Source organism: Sceloporus occidentalis, unplaced genomic scaffold (assembly GCF_023333645.1).
Source record: "Sceloporus occidentalis isolate IW3139 unplaced genomic scaffold, rSceOcc1.0.p SCAF_4, whole genome shotgun sequence".
NCBI classification, from domain to species: domain Eukaryota; kingdom Metazoa; phylum Chordata; class Lepidosauria; order Squamata; family Phrynosomatidae; genus Sceloporus; species Sceloporus occidentalis.
In genome coordinates, this window is record NW_028316984.1 from 177,438,368 (window position 1) to 177,461,434 (window position 23,067).

Sequence of the window (23,067 nt, forward strand, 5' to 3'; positions counted from 1 at the left end):
GTTTTTAAAGTCTTCAGACAATGAGTGTTTCTTTTTTCTTCTTCCTCTTTTTCTTCTGGCATATAATGTAAGCATTCAGAATTTCTAGCCCTGAAGGAAATACCTTCAAGATTCTGTGCATTATGCTGTTGGCTTTTTAGGAGAATTCTAATAAAAATAGGATAGCTAACTATACCTTGCATAATGGAAGGCATAAAGACATAAGCAATAAAAAAAGAAAGAAAAGCTTTACTCCTATTTTACAGTAAAGGGCTGTCTTCTCTTATAAAATCCAGCTTGGTTATGACTGATTCCTTTCTCCAAAATTCCACACTATCAAGAAACCAGACAAGTGGCTGCCAGAGTCTTTCTGTATTGGCACTCTAGGTTTGGAATTCTCTTCTAAGGAAAGTTCATCTGGAGCTATTGGTATTGAAAGGAAGGGGCTTAGGTAACAATGACTTTTGTGTCCTTTTATAATGGGAGGAGTAATAGTGAGGGTCCAGAGACTACCTTTGCCCTCTCTCCCATACCTAGATCTCTAGAATGGACTCCTTTTTTCCAAGCCAGAACTGAATGAAGTTCACCTCGGAATTTGGATAGAAGTGTCATTTTAGATTCCAAAATGTGTGTGTGGAGGCAGGGACGTAGCTAGGATTTTAGGAAGGGGGGGGGGTCCAGACTAAGTGCCACCATTATAATGGGGCTTGAGTGCAGCGGCGCAGCAGCACACACCATTCATTTTTCTAATGGAAGGGGGGGGGGGTCCGGACCCCAAGAACCCCCCCTTGGCTACTTCCCTGGTGGAGGGGATCCCAAAATAGCATTAAAATGAATAACTGCACTCTGGGGCCTTGCTGGGATGTGTGAGTTGCTACCCAAAAATATTTGGAGGGCCACAGGTGCCTAGCACTGAAGGGTGCCAGATATCACCAAAACTTGTCACCACCACTGTAGAAGGATACCACAACCATGTAACATTATAGTCATCTACTATACCTTGTGGCAGAGCAGCCACGAACAAGGTTCTGAAGTTGTGCACTCCACATCTGCAGATGTTAACTACTGTACTTACATTATTTATACAAAGGTAAAGTTAAAATGATAGAAGCAAACTTCATTCTAATATTGCCCTTTTTACTTTGACAGAAATCCAAAACACAATCACGTAGAATATATACAATACATGGAGGTGAGTTTGTTAGAATGCATCTAGAGAAAAACACTAATCCATTTAAATGCTAGTCTGAGTCATCAGATATTTCATTCATGCTAATGCAAATCATAAAACAACATTAGGAAAGAAACCACTTTAGGGTTTCAGTGTTAATGAGCTGATTTGAGAAAAGAACCATATGGTTTAGAACAGAAGGAATTTGTCCAGCTCTTCTGAAGCAATCCCTGTTCAGTGAGCCAAACATATCTCATCTTTGGTTAGAATATTTCCCCATTATCCTTTATAGAAATGCAGGTTAAGTGAATTCAGCTCCCACCTACTCATTTTATACAGGGGATTTTTCTAGCAATCTTTACTTACATGAGACTCCAAGTAACCTTGGCGGCGGTGGAGGAGGTGGTGGGGGTGGTAATGGAGGTGGTCTACATTGACAGATCTGTTGACAACTGTCTGTAACTTTTGCTGCAGGCTTGGAGCATGTTTTCTGAGGTTCACCCTGAGTGATCTGCAAAGGAAAAAGAGCAGAAATTATTTTGAGTCCACATTTCCAGTTTCAAAACATCGATCAATAGCGTAAGTACCTGATACCAAAAATAGCATTTTATTTTTTGGCAGATAATGTCTAGGGACAGGGCTTGTGGTGTTCCTTGACCTCAAGGGGTTGTCAACACTAGCCAGAATACTCTAGGCTGCTCCTAGAGTATTCTGGTTCCAGAACTGGTCCGGATTGCCCCCCATTACCTCCGCACTCTGTAGCAATGTGGAGCAGCTGTCTACACATGCATCCCACTGTGCTGTACAATGCTGTAGACAATGGCATGGGTTGCTCCCTTTGAGGTCAGAAATTAGAGGCTCAGCATAGAGCATAAGGCTGGGTGCCTCATTGTGGCCTCAGAGAGAGCAACTCACATGAACAGTGATGCCACCAGGCAACACAGTGAGACCCATGTGTACAAAGCTGTTTGGCACCACTGTGGAGTGCTTCAGATTTTCCTGCAAAATCCAGAACAAAAGGTGTGTTTTTAAAACTGATTTGCACAGGGATAGGGGAGGACAGTCCACACTTGAATTTGGGATTCAGCCCTGCATCATATAGGCAGGTTTTGTTGAAGGCAGGAGAATACCAGTTTAATTGGCTTGTGTAGACATGGCCTAAATCTCCACACTGGCCTTCCATCTTCATCTGCGATTATATTCAATATTTGTTATATTCATGTCTCTCCACAGCTTTACCTTCTTGGCTATATTCATGGTTCTCCACAGCTTTGACCACCCTATCTTTATTCTCTTATTTCCTATTATGTTCCCTTTAGGGGCAAACTAGAAAAGAGGCTATTCATTCATCCAAAAATAAGTGATGGCATACCTTCTAAAACTAGATAGCAGAGATGGTGCCCCCAATCACCACAAAATCCCCATTTCCCATTAATATGGTGACTACGGCACCATACAATTATGCCTCACGATTATCTTCCCCACAGAAATAATGGTGGATGCGGTGGCTCTTCTTTCTGGTCACTTTTATTTACTGTTATGATTCATAAATGCTTTTAATCCTGCCACCTTCTGAAAGCTTTAAGTTTGTTCTTGTGCCCTTTACCCAAATGGACAATTTAAAATGGCAGTTATGGAGTGAAAATTGTGATTCATGAATACCGCACCCCCCTGGACTAACTTCAGTGTAACACTTCTAATCGCATAATGTATTTTCCAAGGCAAACTGTGAGCAGCAGACGAACATTTTATGAAGGGCTCATTTACAAGTAGCATCAGATAATAATCAAGGACCTGTTTTTTAAAGAGATGATCTTATATGGCAACTGCAACTCCCTCTTCTTTCTTAATGGCATTGTTTCCTTGCAGATTTGGTTAGAACTGATTGGGAGAAATTGGTTTTCATTATAAAGTGAGTCTAAGCTACTTTATATTGCAGAATTTCCCAATTTTGCTGCATTTATTGTTATGAATCTAGTCATCATATAGTTGCAGTTTTTCCTTTGACTTTTTATGTTTCAAAAGAGAGGGAAATTCTTGATAGACACAACACATACACTCCCTCACACACAGCCTCCTGCTTAAAGAAAAAAAAAATTATTGGAGTGTACCCCAAAGCAAGGACTGTAGATCAACCCTCTACCACTGGACTCAAAACGTGGACACATATATTTGCTCCTCTTGTACTTTAACCTCCTTCCCAAGTAAAATCAAGAGGTGTGCTCCAGTCTTTGATTCCCCCAAAGAGATTAAAATTCTACTCTAAAGCTAGGTTGTGTAATTATACTAAAACAAGGAAATCTGGATGACATACCACTCACTCTTTGCTGCAAATCCTGAATGTGTACATATTCACAATCCCCAGCTCTGCCTGAACTCCAGTCCTGGGTAAAGAGAAAAGGCATACCCCAGTCTCTGATATTTTATTCCTTTACAATTCCTATTTGCTTAAGAACTGGAATGCATGATTATTTCCTTTGCAGAGTGGGACAGCACACTGTACAGCTCAGATTTCATTTGCCTTGTTGAACATATAATGGAATTGCTTTTTTGAAAGCAGGCTTGGTTGAGAAGGGTTGCCATTTAGAAGAAACTGTAGGAAAGAACCTTTTTATTTACAGGTGCAATCCTATCTGTCAGTTATACAAGTATGTATACAAGTGGAATCTTACTTATCTAGATCACTTGGGATAAAGCCGATTAAACACGATGACATCACCTTCCATCAAATACAGATTGACTGTACTAGTCAGTGCAGTAAAGATAGTGCACCTATGCATAGGACTATGCCTCAAATCTGCTGTTTGCATATCCTGACACTGTCAAAGACATTGTCACTAGTAATGAGCTATGTAGGAAATTAGGTGGGCAGTGAGAATATGCAATAACAGAATAATTATTGGGATGGAAGTTAAATTATAAGAAGAGTCCATCAAGGGGCTTGACCTGTAGTCTGAATTTTCTTGGATTTGGAAGTATAGTTCAAATCTTTTCTTCTTTTTCTTTTTTGCTTTAAAATAATTTCCCCCTTTTTGAACCATGCTTTAATCTTCATTCTCCAAGCATATTTAATTACATTTGCTCATGTCAGCTAAACTCAAGTTTGTATTAACCACTGTTAAGAACCCACACCCTAGTTAGAACAAGGAAAGCTGACTCCATCTAGCTCAGAACTAGCCAATAAAGACTAACTTTGGCCTGTTACAGACTGCCAAAATAAAGCTGCTTCGGGTCTCTTTGGAGGTATGCTGTTTAAATGATGCATGGGTCCTAAGAGTCTGGAGGTCGCACCAAAGCCACACTCCATTCCTAAGCACCGGAGTGCAGCTTTTGGTGCAGCTTCTGGATTCTTAGGATGCATGCATCATTTAAACAGCATACCTCCAAAGAGACCCGAAGCAGCTTTATTTTGGCAGTCTGTAACAGGCCATTGATCTCATGGATGCCAAAGAGGGATCTTTCCTGGGAAGTATCCATAGTGCAGAAATAAAGCAGTTTGACACCACGTCAACTGTCATGGCCCCACCCTGTGGAATCCTGGGATTTGTAGTTTGGTGAGGTATTCTGCATGGTCTGTCAGAGTACTCTGTTGCTTCACTAAACTATAGAATGATAGAATCATAGAATTCTACAGGATAGTGTCAGGACAGTTAAAGAGGTGTCAAACTGCTTTATTTCTACAGTGTGGTCCTGGTCTTGCATGTACATTGGGATGGGCAACTGCATAGGTATCAGGCGGCAGTTTTCATCCTTGCACCCTTCTGGCAGGCTGCACATTACATTTTGGTATGCTAGAGGTAACATTGCATCACTTCTGGATGCCATTTTGGCTAATGTTTTTTTGTTTGTTTGGTGAAGGGCTTGGTGAGTCAGGAGAATCCAGGGTGGTGAGGGTACTAAAATGTTGCATTTGCAGGCAGTTTTTAGTTGATTTGGCTGTTTTTGCAGTGAAAAACTGCCCCAAAATCGAGAGGATTTAAAAAAAAATATCAATAATAATAATAATAATAATAATATTTTTTATTTATAGACCGCTATTCCGCAATGATCATAGCGGTGTACAGTACAAAAATGCAATACAATCTCTCTCCCTCAAGATGGTGGCTGAAGGGAGGTCTTTTCTTCTTCCAGGCAGGCCTGGTGGAGCTAGCCTGCCTCTCTCTCCCTCAAGATGGTGGCTGAAGGGAGGGCTTATCTTCTTCCAGGCAGGCCTGGTGGTGCTAGGTTGGGGGGGCTTTGGGTCACAAGGGAAGCTTCAGGAGCCATAAAAGTGGGGCTCATGACCACACTTTATTCCTGATGTACATGCTGGAGATTCTGCATGGGAACCTTTGTATGCCAATTGTCTGTTACAACACTGACCTAACATCCTGGAAATGATGAGCTTCCAGAATGCTTTTGTTTCCACTCCTGACTCAGCTTAAAAATTAATAAATTCCTTCTAGTCTCCATATTACAGTATCTTCTTCAACTGCAGTAATGCCATTAACTGTGGTTTGCCAATGGCCTGGAGATTCAGATACAACAGCACAATTAGCACAAACTGCGGTTTGCAAACCATCCTTATATTGCTTGGTTGGCCACAAAATGCACCAAAGTTTGTGGGCAGTCTCAGGTTCAGAGCATGTTTTATGTTAAGCAAATTATAGTTTGTGAAGCTGAAGGCTTTCACGCCCGGCATCTGTAGTGTTTTGTGGATTTTTTGGGCTATGTGGTTGTGTTCTGGAAGAGTTTATTCCTGATGTTTTGCCAGCATCTGGGCTGGCATCTTCAGAGAATGCTGGCATGAAAGAGAGTGGAGTGAGTATACAGTATATACTGTGTGACTCTTGGTTGAGAGAAAGTGATTTACATGTTAATCGGTGTATTGGTCTGTTGTTGAGTGGTAAGGTCTCAGAGTATTTATTTAATTAGTGATCCATTGTCTGCTGAGAAACCTCCCTGACCCTAGGTGACTTTCATTTGCCCTCGCTGGGTCTTGATAGTTGTGTTTTTCAGGACTGGTAGCCAAACTTTGTTTACTTTAAGGATTTCTTCTTTCCTATTGAAATTGTCTAGGTGTTTTTGGATTTCAGTGGCTTCACTGTGCATTCTGACCTGATAGTTGTTGGCACGGTCCAGAATTTCAGTGTTTTCAAACAGCATTTTATGCCCAGGATAGTTTATAACATATTCTGCTACTGCTGATTTTTCTGGCTGACCCAGCCTGCTGTGTCTCTTGTGTTTCTTGATTTGTGTCTGAACACTGAGTTTGGTGGTCCCTATGTAGACTAGTCTACATCTACATGGTTTGTAGATCTTTTGGCGGTTGTGACAGACAGAATAGGGAAACTGGTGAGGAAGCACAACCTCCAAATGATCTACAAACCAAAAAAATCCAGCAAATGCTGTGCTCAGCAAAGGACAGGAGGACAGCCTGCAGGAGTTTATTGCATACCGTGCAGCTACGGACAAGTCTACATAGGGACCACCAATCTCAGTGTTAAAACACAAATCAAGGACACACGAGAGACACTGCAGACTGGGTCAGCCAGTCTGGGCATAAAGTGACTTTGAAGTAGTTTGTCTGAAAGCTGGAGGCTCACAGAAAGAACCCTGTCACATTACCTAATTCTAGCACTATCACTGCACTTCAGTTTCCATGGCTGCGTCTTATGAAATCCTGGGGTTTGCAGTTCGGTGAGACATGAAAGCTCTCTGGCTGAAAATTCTAAATACCCATTCCTAAACTGCAAATCCCAGAATTCCATAGGTTGAATCCCGACAGTTAAAGTGGAATCATAGTACTATAATTAAGCCATGTGAACGGGGCATTGTAACTTGGGCTTTTCATAGTCCAACACTCTAACTCAAGAATGGAGAAAGTATAGCCTGGAGCTAAACAGATGCCCAGGTATGGTCCATCCCTGACTCTCAATTTTTTAAACTGGAAAAACGGTCCTCTGGAAATCAAGGGGGGCATTTCACCAGCTTTAATCCATACATTTGAGCTACTCTATGCTAGAAGGTGCCTTTTTCCAACATCAGAAGTGATTTTTGGTCATCTGCTTATTGGGAAATAAGTATAAAACAAGCTAGGGAGAACTCCTAAACCATGCACCAAGAGCATGCTAGTGAACATTTTCAGTATCCTAAAAAGAAGAGGAAATAGATATACAGATGACATGGTGGGAAGGTATAGCCCACCCAAATCTGGCAGAGGGTAAGCCCCTGGACTTGGAGCAATTGCCTATCCCTGCTCTAATTACTGCCCCCCCTCCACAAATAACCATAAAATAAATAATATAAAAAAGGATGTTTTGGAATTTAATATCGCCTGTGGCTTCAATATCACTCTGTCAGTGCACCTGAAAAAATGTGTTGATATACATTAAAGCTCAACCTAAAATAAATCAAAGTTGCTACTACATTTTTCTTCCCCTGTCCAGTATTTTTATTCTTTTCTCTTTAAAGTTACAGGATGTTTGTTTCCTAGTCATCCCTTTCCTAAATAGCGTTTAGCTTGCTTAGGATATTGTGGGCCTGCTTGTGACACTTCCCAGAGCTTTGACAAGCTACTTTTCTGACTGAAAACTCTGAAAGTCTAACTGATAGAAAGAAATGGGCAGCATGAACTTTAGTAGACTTCAGTCTACTTCCTCAGATGCATTACTTCCTCTAATGCTGCCTCATGCTGCCAATTTCTTTCTTTCAGTTAGTCTCAAAAGTGCTGCAAGATCTCTCTACATATGGATTCTACAGACTAACACAGCTATATCTTTGAATTAAACACACTAAGTATTACAACTTTAGTACACCAATATTAAACTCATTAATTTCTCTACATACTTAGTGAGTTTAAGGTAGGAACTCATAGGTTGACTGAAAATATAGAGAGAAAGGAAGATATAATTCTGTAATGTCTGATGGTGATGAGATCAAGTACTAAAAAAAATCTGTACACTGTATTAAAAATATGTTTCAAAGGTCCATTTGGGTACATTTCCAAAGCAACTAAAGGTGGGTCAACATGGGCCAGAATAAGCCAGGAGCAGCTCAAAATATTCTAGCCCTAGAGCTGACCTGATGTTCCCCTATTACCTGTCACCCTCCACAGTGACACTGGGTGACTGTTCACACATGCTTCCCGCTGTGCCGCCTGGCATGGCCATGTCCATGGCAAGTTGCTCACTCAGACAGAAGGAAGCACCCAGTCTCAATCACATGTAGGCTTGCCATATCCCACCTGGGGGCGGGACTTTACCGGTTTGGGGTGGGTCCACACGGTCCTGCCCCAGTTTGGCCCCGCCCCCGGGACACCCTCCTCCCAGCGAGGGCCTGGAGGCTGGGGCTTGGGAGAAGCTCTCCCCAGGCCCCAGGTAGGCCTTGGAAGCGGCTCCGCAATCGCGGAGCACTCCTCCAAGGCCTCTGGGGCTTGGGAGAAGCTCTCCCCAGGCCCCTTTGGAGGCCCTGGAAGCAGCTCCGCTATCGCGGAGCACTCCTCCAAGGCCTCTGGGGCTTGGGAGAAGCTCTCCCCAGGCCCCTTTGGAGGCCCTGGAAGCGGCTCCGTGGTCGGAGCTCCGGCTGTGGGGTCCTCCAAGACCTCTTCGAGGCCGAGGAGGAGGCCGCTTGCCACCGCGGCGATGGCCGTGATGGCAGGCGGCCCCCACGCTCCTTCCCGGCCTGGGAGCAGCCCGAGGCTTCATCCCAAGCCGGGAAGGAGAAGGAGGACAAGGTTAAAAAATGTGGGACCTTTTTTTTTTTAATTTCCTGGCCAGGAAATAAAAAAAAAAAAAAGGTCCTACATTTTTGAACCTTGTCCTACATTTGTCCCGGTTTGGAGGTCCTCAGCTATGGCAACCCTAATCACACGGCTAGCTACTTCGTTCTGACCTCGGAGTGAGTGACTCACCACAACATCAGCTGTGCCAAGTGGCACAGTGGGGCACATGGTAAACAGCTGCCCAGCATTGCAATGGGGATCTTCCTAAATGATCCAGAGCAAAATGTCAGTTTTAAAAGGGCATTTTAAGGGGGGGGGGGGATATGATGTTGTCCAGAGTTGCACCAGAACTGGGGATTGGGCTTTAGGTCATATGGACTCTCCACCAAGACAATGACGTTTTATCTGACCCATGCAGACAGGGCCTAAGTGGAAAATTAATCAGTTTGTAGAAATAAAGGCATACAACTAATAACTCTTTCAGAACTGATGGTGCTGACAATTTGTGTCATATTTATTTTTTATTTATATCCTGCACTTCATCACAAGCCCAGAGTAGCTAACAATATCACTAAAACACTAAAGAGCAAGCCAATATAATTAATATTTATATATTAATAATTCTAAAATCACAAATAGTCTTAACAGAATAAGAACATCAACAAATAGATAACCATAAAGCATTTCCCTATACCCCCAAAGATTGTACCACTAAATGCATTTTAATAATAAAATAAATAAATAAAACTTTAATTTATATCCCGCTTTTTGTTTCCATAATCAAAGCGGCATACAACCTTTAAAAAATACAATATATACAATTCTCCCCCCCCCCCTTAAAAAGGATTAAACAATTCCATCCATTAAAATTACAGACGATAAAAATCTAAAAACAATACTACAATAATAAAATAATGGTGGGCAGAGTCTTAATTTGTATATGTCTGTGGGGTGAGCGTTACATGGCTGGGATCTATTCCGGGAAGGCCTGCCGGAAGAGATCCATCTTGACAGCTTTCTTGAAGCTCTCTAGGTTGGCAATTTGACGGATCTCGTCTGGCAGGCCATTCCATAAAGTGGGAGCGATCGCGGAAAAAGTCCTCTGGGAGGTCGTCGTCAATCTGGTCTTTGTGGACTGCAACAAATTCCTCCCAGAGGATCTGCGGGTACGGGGCGGATTGTACGGAAGGAGACAATACCTTAAGTAGGTTGGGCCCAAGCCATGGAGGGCTTTAAAGGTAATAACCAACACCTTGTACTGTGCCCAGAAACAAATAGGCAGCCAGTGGAGTGATTTCAATATAGGTGTAATATGGTCACTCCTAGTTGTTCCTGTAATCATTCTGGCTGCCATATTCTGCACCAGTTGAAGTTTCCGGACTAGACACAAGAGTAGCCCCATGTAGAGTGCATTGCAAAAATCAAGTCTTGAGGTTACCAGTGCATGTACTACAGTTTCAAGGTCACCCCGTTCCAGGAAAGGGCCCAGCTGACGGATCAGCCGGAGCTGATAACAGGCACTCTTGACCGTTGCATTCAGCTGATTTCTCATCTGAAGCGACGAGTCAAGAAGCATCCCTAAGCTGCACACAGTCCTTTGAGGGGAGCGTGAACCCCTCTAGGACTGGAGGTTGCGGCCCCATATCTGGTTTGGGGACCCCTACCATAAGTACTTCCGTTTTGTCTGGGTTCAGCTTGAGCTTGTTTTCCCTCATCCAGTCCATTATTGCCACAAGACATTGATTGAGGGGAGAAATGTCATCTGTCATCATTGCTGATGACCGAGACATGGAGAAGTATATTTGGGTGTCATCAGCATACTGATAACACCCCGCTCCATGTCTATGGATGATTTCTCCCAGAGGCTTCATATAGATGTTGAATAACATCGGGGACAGAATGGCGCCCTGAGGGGCACCGCAATTAAGGTCTGTTTTTGAAGAGCAGCTGTCCCCCAGCATCACCCTCTGGAATCTACCTGAGAGGAAGGAACGGAACCACTGCAAAGCAGTGCCTCCAATTCCTAACTCTCTCATCCAAGAGGATGTTGTGGTCTATTGTGTTAAATGCCACTGAGAGGTCTAATAGCACCAGCAGGGTCACGCTTCCTCTGTTGATGCTTAGACGAAGGTCATCAGTTAAGGAGACCATGGCAGTCTCCACCCCATATCCTGTCCTGAAGCCCGTTTGAAATGGCTCTAGAAAATCAGCTTCATCCAAGACCACTTGGAGCTGAAGAGCGACAGCCCTCTCGATCACCTTACTCAAGAATGGCAGATGGGAAACAGGCCTATAATTTTTCATGTCCAGGGGGTCCAGGGAAGGTTTTTTCAGAAGCGGTCTAACAACTGCTTCCTTTAAGGCAGATGGTACACAACCTTCCCTAAGGGATGCATTGATGACACGTCTAAGAAATGCCATCAAGGCATCACCCCCCTGGATGGCCAGCCATGATGGGCAGGGGTCGAGAGGGCATGTCGTCTTCCTCACCTTTCCAAGGATCTTGTCCACGTCATCAGTACTCACAAGCTCAAATTAAACCAGTCTAATCTCATAAACGGATTGACTAGACACCTCATCAGTTGATTTTGCCTCAACATTGGCGTCCAGGTGGGCTCTTATCTGAGAGATTTTACCTGCAAAGTAGTTGTTAAATGCATCACAGCAGACTGTTGTCGGGTTAAGTAGAGGGTTCTGGGTAGATGGCATCACTGTCAGTTCTCTCACCACCCTAAACAGTTCTGCCGGACGAGACTTTGCAGATGCAATACAAGCAGACGAGAAGGATCTCCTCGTTGCTTTTATTGCCTCTCTATAAGAATAAAGAAATTTTAAAGTAATGCCAATTATGATTATATTTATTTCTATTCTGACTTTTTCCTTGTTTGGAACTCAAAGCGCGTCTCCCTACATAATCCACCCTGCACTCTTAGAACATCTGGGAAGTTCTTGCTAGAATATTATAATACCAGGCTACTGACAACTTCACATAAGGCATTCACTGCCACGGTCATTATGGAATGTCCTACTGGAAGAGATCCGTCTCATTACTACCCTAGAGGCCTTTAAGAAGGCACTCAAAATGGATCTCTTCCAGTGGGCTTATCCACTGAATTCCATATAAAAAGGTTATGACGACTGCTCTTCCTTGACTCTGACTATTGGCTAATGGACAAATTGTAATTTTTAGAGAACTAATAGGAATTCTTGGTAAATTCAGTGTTGGTATTTTATTGTTGTATTGATTGTAAATTGTACTAAGTGTCTTTTAAGGTTGTAATCCCACCTCGATCCGTGGGAGAGGCAAGAGGTATAAATAAACTATATTATTATTATTAGTGGCTTACAACACTTAAAAAACCTTATTGTTAAAAATCCAGAAACATAAAAGTTAAAATGTGATTAAACAATAAAAAAATTTAAACAAATTAAAACATGTATCATTAAAGCACACAGACACCACCACAACAATGAACAAGATCCAGCACATTATTCTGGTGGGACGGACCTTATACAATCAATTACCAATCTAAACAAAAAAAAAAATCTTTACTTGTTTACAAAAAAAAGTGGGGGTGGGGGGTGCTAGTTTAACATCTCTGGGACATGAGTTCCAGAACCTGGGAACAGTAACTGAGAAGGCTCTCTTCCAATGTCACACCCAGATGTACCTGTGAGAGTCCTGGGACAGAGAGAACCCCAGCAGATCTCAAAGCCCAGGGTGATTTATAAGGGAAAATGCAGTATTTCAAATAACCTGGTCCTGAACCATATAATAATAATAATAATAATAATTATTTATTTATTTATTTATTTATTTATTTATTTATTTATACCCCGCTTTTCAGCCAAGCCTATCAGAGTGGTTTACAGTTTGTTAATTAGACATTTCCCTGCCCTCAGGCTTACAATCTAAAAAAGACAAGACACAAAAGGAGAAGGGAATGACAGTGGGAAGGGGAAAAGTCAAGCGGATCTGCTGTCCCCTGGAGGCCTGTTGGAGCTGGCTTGCCTTCCTCTCCCTCAAGATGGTGGATATAGGGCTTTATATGTTAAAAAAAAGCAGCAACAACAAAACCTAAGCAACAGCAGCTCAAATAAGAACTGGGTGTCTGCCATGAGCGTGTTTCTCATCTGGGGATCACTATCAAAGGGGCCACATGTGGCAGCCCCACAGGCCACATTCATCAAAAGCATCTTAGCCAATGCCTCCTTCCCAAATCTTAAGAGTTGGGGAAGAAATGGATTTCACAAGGACTCCAGCAATTGACAAGTAATTTTCTGCTATTTTTCCTGAAAGAACCCCATGATGCTTGACAGAAAAGAAGTTTCTAAATTCCATTAAAACAGACAGAACTTAACTGTACAATTCAATACTTAAGGCTGTCATCTTATACCCACTTATTTAGGAGCCAACCCAACTGAACTCAATGAAACCTATTTCTGTGTTGACATACATAGGTTCATGCTATAATTCCCATTAATTTGAGTTGGCTAGAAGTATACTTATTTTACTATGGATTGCACCAATCACTGAATTGTTTATGCACATACATGACTTGTCCTGTGAGCAGCACATCAGTGTGTTACTCAGCTAAAATGAAAAATTAATAGTTCTTCTTAACAGGAGTCTAAAACGAAATTAACTGAGTTCCAAAGAACTCAGCCCAGAATATGTGAAGAGTGGTATTAATGGTTACTTCTACGGTCCTTTTAGTTGAACATTCATGTGATTATTATATAATGTTAATCCTTTGAGAAGGAACCAGTGTTGTTTTTGTGACCTCCTTGCTAACAGCATCAAAATTACATACATGGCATATAAACTCTCACTCCAGTCAAGTAAAAAATAAGAAAGAAAGCCTAACAAAACCACTCCCCATGTACATCACAATGTAGATCATCACATGCCCAGATGCAGAAATGTAAAGAATTCTTTGTCTGATGCCTTGGAGATAGCATTTTGTACCTCAAACACCCGAGGGAAAAGATTATTATTTATTTTAGAAAAATGCTATGCTTAGCTGAACTGCAAAGATGTAAAAAAAAAAACTTTAAGTACCTTAAATAGCTTGTCAAAGGCTATTACCAAACATCAGAAAGATCAAGTGTATGCACACAAACCAAGCCAAACTTCCCCTTATGGTTAAAGGAAAATACTGTAAAAAGTAATAGTATTACAGGTTTTCAAGAACTTTGAAGGATTTCTTGAATGCTGACATAATGTTGCTAAATATGGATAAAATAAATAACTTAAGTACATACACTTCAATCTCATCCAAAACACGAGGACACATTAGTTCAAAACATGGCAACCTGATTGATTGCTGGTACATCTAGGAGTGATCATATCACACCTATATTAAAATCACTCCACTGGCTGCCAGTTAGTTTCTGAGCAAAATAAAAGTGTTGGTTATTATCTTTAAAGCCCATCATGGTTTGGTTCCCAACATGGTTTGGGTCCATGATTTGCCTATGGGATCGCCTTCTAGACCGGCAACTGTCACCTATTTTCATTAGACTGTGGAATGACCTGCCAGGAGAGATTCAACAACTAAATAGGCTGTCTGCATTTAAAAGAGTATTAAAGACCTATCTCTTCTAGCAGGCCTACCCAGCTGATTTTAAACTATGAATTTTAAATTACTGTATATACTCGACTATAAGTATAAGTCAAGGGCAAGTTTTGGGGCCAAAATTATGGAATTTGACATGACCCATGGATCGGTCGAGTGTAAAACTTGGAGGCTTCTTCAGTGTGTGTATTTGAGCAGCAAGAGGGAAGCAGCAATCAATATGAAGCTTCAGTGTTTCAGCCTTCACTCCTGAGACAGCGAAGCACCTGGGTGGGAGAGGGACTGTTAAAGAAACAGCAGTCAATCAATCAATCAATCACTAAGGACTCTGGTTCAAGACAGAAAGAAGCTGCATGGGAAATCTGAAAGAGCTGCTATCACATTACCATACTGACCAGTAAATAAGACAACCTTGGATTTTGGGGTCAATTTTTGGTTATAAAAGTTTAGATTTATATATGGTAGGATATGACTATTTTAATGTGTCCTAGGTTTATGTGTTTTAATAGCATTTAAATGATTTTGTGTGTTTTAATCCATGCTGTACCCTGCCTCAGGATAACAACAACAACAATAGTAATAATCCATTTCCTTGAGACTTTCAACTAGTGGGTTAAAGGTTTCATCTACACAAAGGGTTTAACACTAAAGCATGTCTACACAGCCTGTATGGTTGCCATGTGTCATATTTTGTTTAGGAGAGCCCCTTATTTCATGACCATTCAGAAGACAGCCCTTTGTTTGAAGGCATCTACTACCCGAAGGACTGCCTACCCCAAGTTAATTTTAAAAATAAAGAACCATAAGAATGGGCTGCAGGGGCTTTGAAGTTCCCCATCAATAGGAAGCATAGCACTACGATAGCAACCCAACAGGTACACCTGGTCACAGATTTCCAGATATGTGCATTTCTATTTAAATCAAAGTACTTATATCTAAATTCACACCCATCCATACAAATCAGCTCATGCAAATCTGTATCCTCCTTGTCTCTTTTTGGTGACAATAGTCCTATTTTGGCAAGGCACAAGTAGTGTTCCAAACAACTTCATAGAATCATAGAATCGTAGAGTTGGAAGAGACCACTAGGGCCATCCAGTCCAACCCCCTGCCATGCAGGAAGTCCAAATCAAAGCATCCCTGACAGATGGCCATCCAGCCTCTGTTTAAAGACCTCCAAGGAAGGAGACTCTATCACCTTCCAAGGAAGTGCATTCCACTGTCGAACAGCCCTTACTGTAAGAAAGTTCTTCCTAATGTTCAGGTGGAATCTCTTTTCCTGTAGCTTGCATCCATTGTTCCGGGTCCTGTTCTCTGGAGCAGCAGAAAACAAGCTTGTTCCCTCCTCAATATGACATCCTTTCAAATATTTAAATAGGGCTATCATATCACCTCTTAACCTTCTTTTCTCCAGGCTAAACATCCCCAGCTCCCTAAGTCGTTCCTCATAGGGCATGGTTTCCAGACCCTTCACCATTTTTGTCGCCCTCCTTTGGACACGCTCCAGTTTCTCAATGTCCTTTCTGAATTGTGGCGCCCAGAACTGGACACAATATTCTAGGTGGGGCCTGACCAAAGCAGAATACAGTGGCACTATTGTGACTGACTCATCAAGTAAGGTGGCCTACAAGTATTTGACAAAGCCTCTGGTTTTGCAGTCTCAGACAGAAAGTGAAAACAGGCTTTATCAGGTCAGTGGGGGGAGGGGGGAATTGTATATAGTTAACTTGGTGATAGTCAGCTTGGTGATCCACAGGTTGAGTAGACACTAAAGCAGAGTCTCTTTAACCAAGGTTTGCCTCCAAGCCCAGTTTGAAGTCTTGTTACGATGGAAATGCTGGTGAGCAACTCTGGTGAGCAGCCACCTGTAAAACTGAAGTGAGGAAGGAAGGAACAAATCACAGCAGAAAAGGAAGCAAGCATGTGAATTGTCAGGTCGAAGGCTTTCATGGCCGGCATACATAGTTTTTTGTGGGTTTTTTGGGCTATGTGGCCATGATCTAGAAGTTTCTTCTTGACCTTTCGCCATCATCTGTGGCTGGCACCTTCAGAAGATGCCAGCCACAGATGCTGGTGAAACGTCAGGAAGAAACTCTTCTAGAATATGGCCACATAGCCCAAAAACCCCCACAAAAAACATCAATTGTCAGTTTGCTTCAAATATTTTAATGGTTGCAATAAGAATGGCAGCCTTGCATTAGTATAAGACTTATCTCATCAAATCAGCTCTAGGTTGCAAATATCTATAAGTAATAAAATTGGTTGCCACAGAGTTTCTTAAATTTCCCTTTCACATAACTTACACATTTCATGGGCAAATGCCAGTCTTTCATTGTTACAAGAGCTATCTCATATATCTGTGTTGCAAACCATGTAGTAATAAATCTGCCACGCAGACTTTCTTAAATTTCCTTTTAAAATAACTCATCCGTTTCAGGCAAAGGAGAGTGCAAGTAAGTAATCTGAATCGTTATAAAAATAATTAATTACTCTTCTCAGTTAACTTTCATAATAGCTCAAAGGCTTAAAATAAAAAGCTTACTACAGAGCTTGCCAATCCATGATCCACACTAATCTAGTTTAGTGCTACTCAAAGTGGTAGTCCTTGGACTCAAGCCGGTCCCTGATACGTTTCCTGGATAGATAGAAACAACGCTTGTCAGTGGGCACAAATACTGGAAAAGGATAATTGCTGGTCCCCCACATCTGATAACCTAAAAGTCACACAATAACACAACACAATAATACAGCCAAGAGTGAAAATGACCTTATCATCTCTCTAATGCAAGTGTGTAATTGCTTGATATGAGATAAACTGTGATAATTTAGGCAACATGGAAACTAAACACGGATGTTGATTAGGAAGTCCCAAGGAATCAAATCACTAGATTTGTAGCCGGATCAATAAGAAATATTATGTGTAGGATTGCAACAAGCAAATATGTACAGGACTACATCATGACCACAGAGCCAGACCCAATGGCAAATTGGGTCTCACTCCTGTGTAGTATTTTCAGTGTGTGGAGCATCTGCCATGGAGAAAAGCGGGGAAGGTAACAGCATTCTGTTAGTCTAGCTGCATTCTCTTCAGTTTTGTTCCTGCCCTGTTTAACTAAGGAACTGCCTGTTTAATGCATATTTACTCATCTCTCTCAGTGAGCTCAATGAGAGTTGCTTCTATATAAGCATGAATAGGATAGCAGCTTATATAACAAAAGGAATTGGGTTAATGCTTGTTAATGTTGTAGGAATGCCGTGTATGATTGCTTTAAATATTTAAAGCAGGAAAACAGTTTATAAATACATTGACAAAAATAAACAAAGGCAACTATGAAAAATCCAGAACAGAACCTTGTTTATTATTAGTTATTTTGATTTAAAATATAATTAACTTCCTTTATTTTATTTCCCTAAAAACATCTATGTGACTTCAGCTGCTTGTGCTCTAATTACAACCAGACTTGTTTCCTGAAATGCAAATTATTGTTTAGAAACTTCAGATGTTGTGGATGTTGTGTTCTTGCAGCCAGTTGCTTGTTCGTGCCCGGGCTCAATTTAAAGTGTAGTTTTGACATTCAAAGTATTTAAGGGTTTGAATTCAGCTTACTTGAAGGACTACCAGAATCTCCTTGAACCTGTCTGAACCCTGAGTTCAAGCTCAGGAGCTTTACTTTCTGGTTCATCACAAATAATCATCAGACAGGCAACTCCCATAGACAGAGCATTTCCAGTGGTGTTGCCATATCTTTGGAACTTCCTCCTGCAGAAGTCGCATCTGGTCACTCACTGGTGGCAGATATGAAGATTTTTTAAACACTTTAAATTTTGCTCAGTCTTTTTCTCCTTCATGTTTCAATTACTGCTGCTGCAAATTTTAAAGAAACATTGGGGCTTGGCAGACTGCTGTTAAGAGGCGGTGCCACAGCACCCCTGGAAGTGCTGGGTTGGGAATGCGGCAACCACACACCATGCTCCCAACCCAGCATGTCCGTGGCACAAAAAGAAGCCTCAAAAAGCAGTTTCTTTTTGCACCATGGAAAGGGCACCATAGGTGCCGCAGATTTTTCATGACTCTTTGGCACATTGTTTACATACTGTGCCAAAGACGCAGCGTGACACCACCTGTTGTGTGGTTGGTTTGGTGGTGTGATGCCGACAGGGGGAGCAAGCGGTCACCATGCCCCCATTCTGCCCTCACACCGGCGTATTTTGCTGGTCTGTTGAGGGCCATTGTTTGGTATATTACAGTGCGCCCTTCCCCCACATAAGGGAAAAAATGCATATGCTTAAGCTAGTGCATGTGGCACGCCACGGGGAGAGGTACACCACAGGTGCGCCCCATTATTTCTTCCTGGCGCACTGAGGCTTCTTCTGGCACAGCATACGCTAGAAGCCACGTATAATGCGGGCGCACTGTATATGTATTAATTTCCATAGGCTGTCTCATGAAGCATTTGCCCTAAAATCAGGGATATAAATTCAGGTTGAGTCTCCCTTATCTGAAATGCTTGGGACCAAAGGTGTTTTGGAGTTCTGGTTTTTGTTTGTTTGTTTGTTTGTTTGAATTCTGGAATACCTGTATTTCCATATATGTACATAATGAGATATATTGGAGATAGGACCCATGTCTAAACACAAAATTCGTTTATGTTTCATATACAACTTATACACATAGTCCGAAGGTAATTTTATACAATACGGTGGGCCCTTGTTATCTGCTAAGGTTTGGTTCCAGGCCCCATCTGTGGATACCAAAATACCATTAAATACAATGGCATAGTGAAATGGTATCTCTTATATAAAATGGCAAAATCAAGGTTTGCTATTTGGAATTCATACATAAAAATAAATATATTTTCAAACCGTGGATGCTTGAATCCACGGATAAAGAATCTATGGATATGGAAGGCCAACTGTATTTTTAATAATAATTAGCTATGAAACAAAATTTGCATACACTGACCTCATCAGAAATCAAAGGTGTCACCATCTCAGCCACTCATGTAAAGTGTTTGGGATTTTGGAATTCTAGATAAAGGAGAGGCAACCTGTACATTCAGTCCATAAACCTGGGCAAGTGGAAGGTTGTCTTCGAAAAGAAGATTAACACCCTCATCTTTGCTACACTGTCTTCAGACAAACAAGTCTAAAGCAGGCATAGATGTCCATTTGTGCAGGGTGCCCTACTCTTGAACAAGGGAATGCTCTGCAAGACTCCTTACTCATAGGAAAAGAAAAAGTAGCCACTGCAAGTATACGAAAGTGATCATCTCAATGTAATGAGAATTAATGGGATTTAAATTACTGTATTTGAAATTTTTGACTGGAAACCTGTTTCTACAGATTATGCTCAAGGTTTTAGATTTCAGTATTCTAGTCAATTACACATGTCGGGATGTATGAAGCTGATAGGTTTAATCACACATAGAATGCAATGGGATTACATCTAGGCCCAAACCTTGAGGCCCATGGAAACTCTTCACTTATAGTGCTATATATATAGTGCCATTGCTCTGTCCATTTAGAGAGTAAAAAAGTAATAATCTAAAGCCTCACCACATAATATCTTTATAAATGCAAAGCTCAGAACGCAATACAACTAAAGGCTTTTCACCAAGGTGATGAAATTGATGAAGGACTTTAAAAAAAGGTGCAAAATTTATCAAAAGGGAAAACACCGGAACTGAAGGATATTACTAAAACTGCATCTGCACTGCAGAAATAATGCAGTTTGGCACTGCTTTGACTGCTATAGCTCAATGATAAGGAATCCTGGGATTTGTAGTTTTAGCATTAGAGCTCTCTGACAGAGAATGCTAAATATCTCACATAATTACAAATCCCAGGCTGAGCCATGGCAGTTAAAGTAGTGTAAAATTGCCTTAATGCTGCAGTGCAGATTGGGTCTTGGTGAGAATTTTGAAATCCCGTACTTATATTTAAAATTTTAAAAAGTGAAATCTGGCCAAAACTTTAATTTCCAAATTTCAGTGTTACTTCAAAATACTAAACATGCATCCTCTGAACATGCAGTAAAAGCTCCTGTTCATTCTTTGACAGTGAAAAAGATTTTCTGTGGGTTTCTTTGTACAAAACTGAACATATGGTATTACTAGAAAATATGGAGGAGAAACATGGGGAAAAGTGCTGCTCTCACGAAGCATGATGACTCATTTGATGTGTAATTGCTCTTTTCTTTGTCTAATGTCTATACAAGCTGGCTGCAGGTTGGCAGATTAAAAGGCAACATAGTTTTGCCCACTGATGAAAAATTCAGCTAAATATAGGTGTGTCACAAAGCTTACAGCTCATTTTGTTTTTTAATAATCTACTAAACTAATATGTGACTGGTGTTCATTCAGTTTATTGTTTCAAAAGAAAAAAAAGACTGCTTTAACACAAGGTCATGCCTATGCCAAGACTTTGTTGTTTAGATATCACTGTCACGCTTGTCAGTCAGTATAAAGGACACTGATTTTTTTCCATTAATTTTTCTGATACCAAAATTCTTTTGTTTAAATCCACTTGGAAACTAAATGCCTTCAATAATGTATCAATATATTAATATGTTTTGTGAAGTGGGCAAGAAGGAGCAGTGTAAATACAGGGGAGGGAGAAATGAGGATATTGGACCCAAATAAGAATTCTGCCCCCATGAATTTTTCCCTTCAGTCTCCAAGTTGCATTAATTTAAAACTCCAGTTGAGACATTTAGAAATACAGTTTAAACATCCAGAGAAAAGGAGCAGACAAAGTTATCAAGGGAATGTGAACACAGTAAATATAGAGATGTGTAGATGACTTTAAATGTCTCATTCTACACTGCTTAGAAATTTGTAAACTGAAAAAAAAAAAAATCAGGTGCATCAGACTGCTTCTCCCTGTTATCCAGCAGCTATTCCATCAGGCTGAGGAAGAAACAAGATAGGTAGCAGAACCATCCTATCCCATGAACTTCTAAATCAGTAATTCAGAGATCTGCCTCACTTTGAACAGTAGACGGTCATGATGAAAAGACTAAGATTTTCTGGCTGAACTATAACAATGCATTAACATTAAACCTGGTAATTTTATCAGTCTTATAATATTAAATGCTTGTGTCTGTATTTTCTTGCTCATCCTATTTTTGTGCATGTAGGTGTTGTATATTGTATAACTATGAGCCAGAGAGTAGGGTGTCAATGAAATATGTGAACTAATAAACAATGAATCTACCACTTAAAACAAACTTTAAAAGTATGTCTATAAAAATAACCAGTATAAGTTGTTTTGAAAGCCAGTGTGGTGTAATGGTTTGAGTGTTGGACTATGGCTCTGAAGATCAGGGTTCAATTTTCTGCTCAGCCATGGAAACCCACCAGCTGCCCTTAAGTCAGTCACATACTCTCAAATACAGAAAACCCTGTGATAGTTTCCCTTTAGGGTATGCATAAGTCAGAAGCAACTTGAAGGCACACTACCACAAGTTGCTTTATAAAAAAACAGTTGGGAAATTAGGAGCTATCATGTAGGAAACATGTAGAAAGATGCAAATTGGATTTTTATTTTTAGGTTTTACAGTTCTTCTTGTCATCCTTTTTGAAGGTACATGTTACAAGCATATTTTGTGCCTTCAAGTAATTTCCGACTTATGATGCAAACCCTGGTCTCCAGAGTCATAGTCCACTGCTCAAACCACTACGTCACACTGACTCAAGGGAGGCCGAGTTCAACCCTATGTAACATCCTGAAAAGCTAGTGTGATGTAGTAGTCAGAGTGCTGGACTAAGATTCTGGGAGACAAGAATATGAATTTCCATTTGACCATGGAAACCCACGATGTGACCCTGGGCAAGTCATATCCTCAGTCCAAGAGGATGACAATGGCAAACCTCCTCCAGATACTTCTTACCAAGAAAATTCTAGGATACAGTTACCATAACTCAAGAGTCAATCTGACAACAATGCCACTAAGCAATTTATAAATCTACTATCCAGGATCAGTTTTGTCTAATCCCCTAAATACAGATGGGCTTTACCTTGTGAAGACTGGGAAGAATGTCTTTGGTTGTAGTATGGTAAGTCTGATCAAGAGGACTTTAAACTAAATCCTGGAGGTAGTGGGTGATGATGATAGCTCAAACAGCAGCCCAAAGGAAAGTTCTAAGCACAAGGATATGAGTTCTAGAGAAGCTGAAGGACAGAATAGGATCCACAGCAAAACTGATGCTGAGAGAGCGTGACCTGCCTAAAGTCACCCAGTGGGTTTCCATGGCAGATTGGGGATTTGAACCCAGTATCCCAGAATCTTAGTCCAGCGGTCAAACCACTGGCTCTTGTTACTAATGAACCATACAAATTATGATTTCAACACAGAGACTCCTAAATATGAGCCATCACTTCACTAACACACTTTGGAATACACTGTGAATATTACCACCATTTCAATATATACCCTGAGGAGTTCACGTTAGACAACCATCTGCATACAAACATACAGTTAAAATCACATATTACAAACAGCTGAAATAATATATTTAAAATGCATGGTAAAATTAAATACAAACAAGCTGCAATATAATAATAATAATAATAATAATAATAATAGGTTTTATTTATATACCGCCCAATCACTGGGAATCCGAGCGGTTTACAAC

The 23,067-nt window shown here is 40.9% G+C and overlaps 1 protein-coding gene across 3 annotated transcripts in view; it reads right to left on the reverse strand.

Moving 5' to 3' along the window:
* PRIMA1 (proline rich membrane anchor 1) overlaps positions 1-23,067 on the reverse strand; it is a 92,366-nt gene that overhangs the window by 50,311 nt on the left and 18,988 nt on the right. For all 3 annotated transcript variants that reach the window (XM_089522443.1, XM_089522444.1, XM_089522445.1), the window contains exon 3: positions 1,517-1,661. In XM_089522443.1, the coding sequence (XP_089378569.1) occupies positions 1,517-1,661 (145 nt within the window). The remainder of the gene's footprint in view (positions 1-1,516; positions 1,662-23,067) is intronic.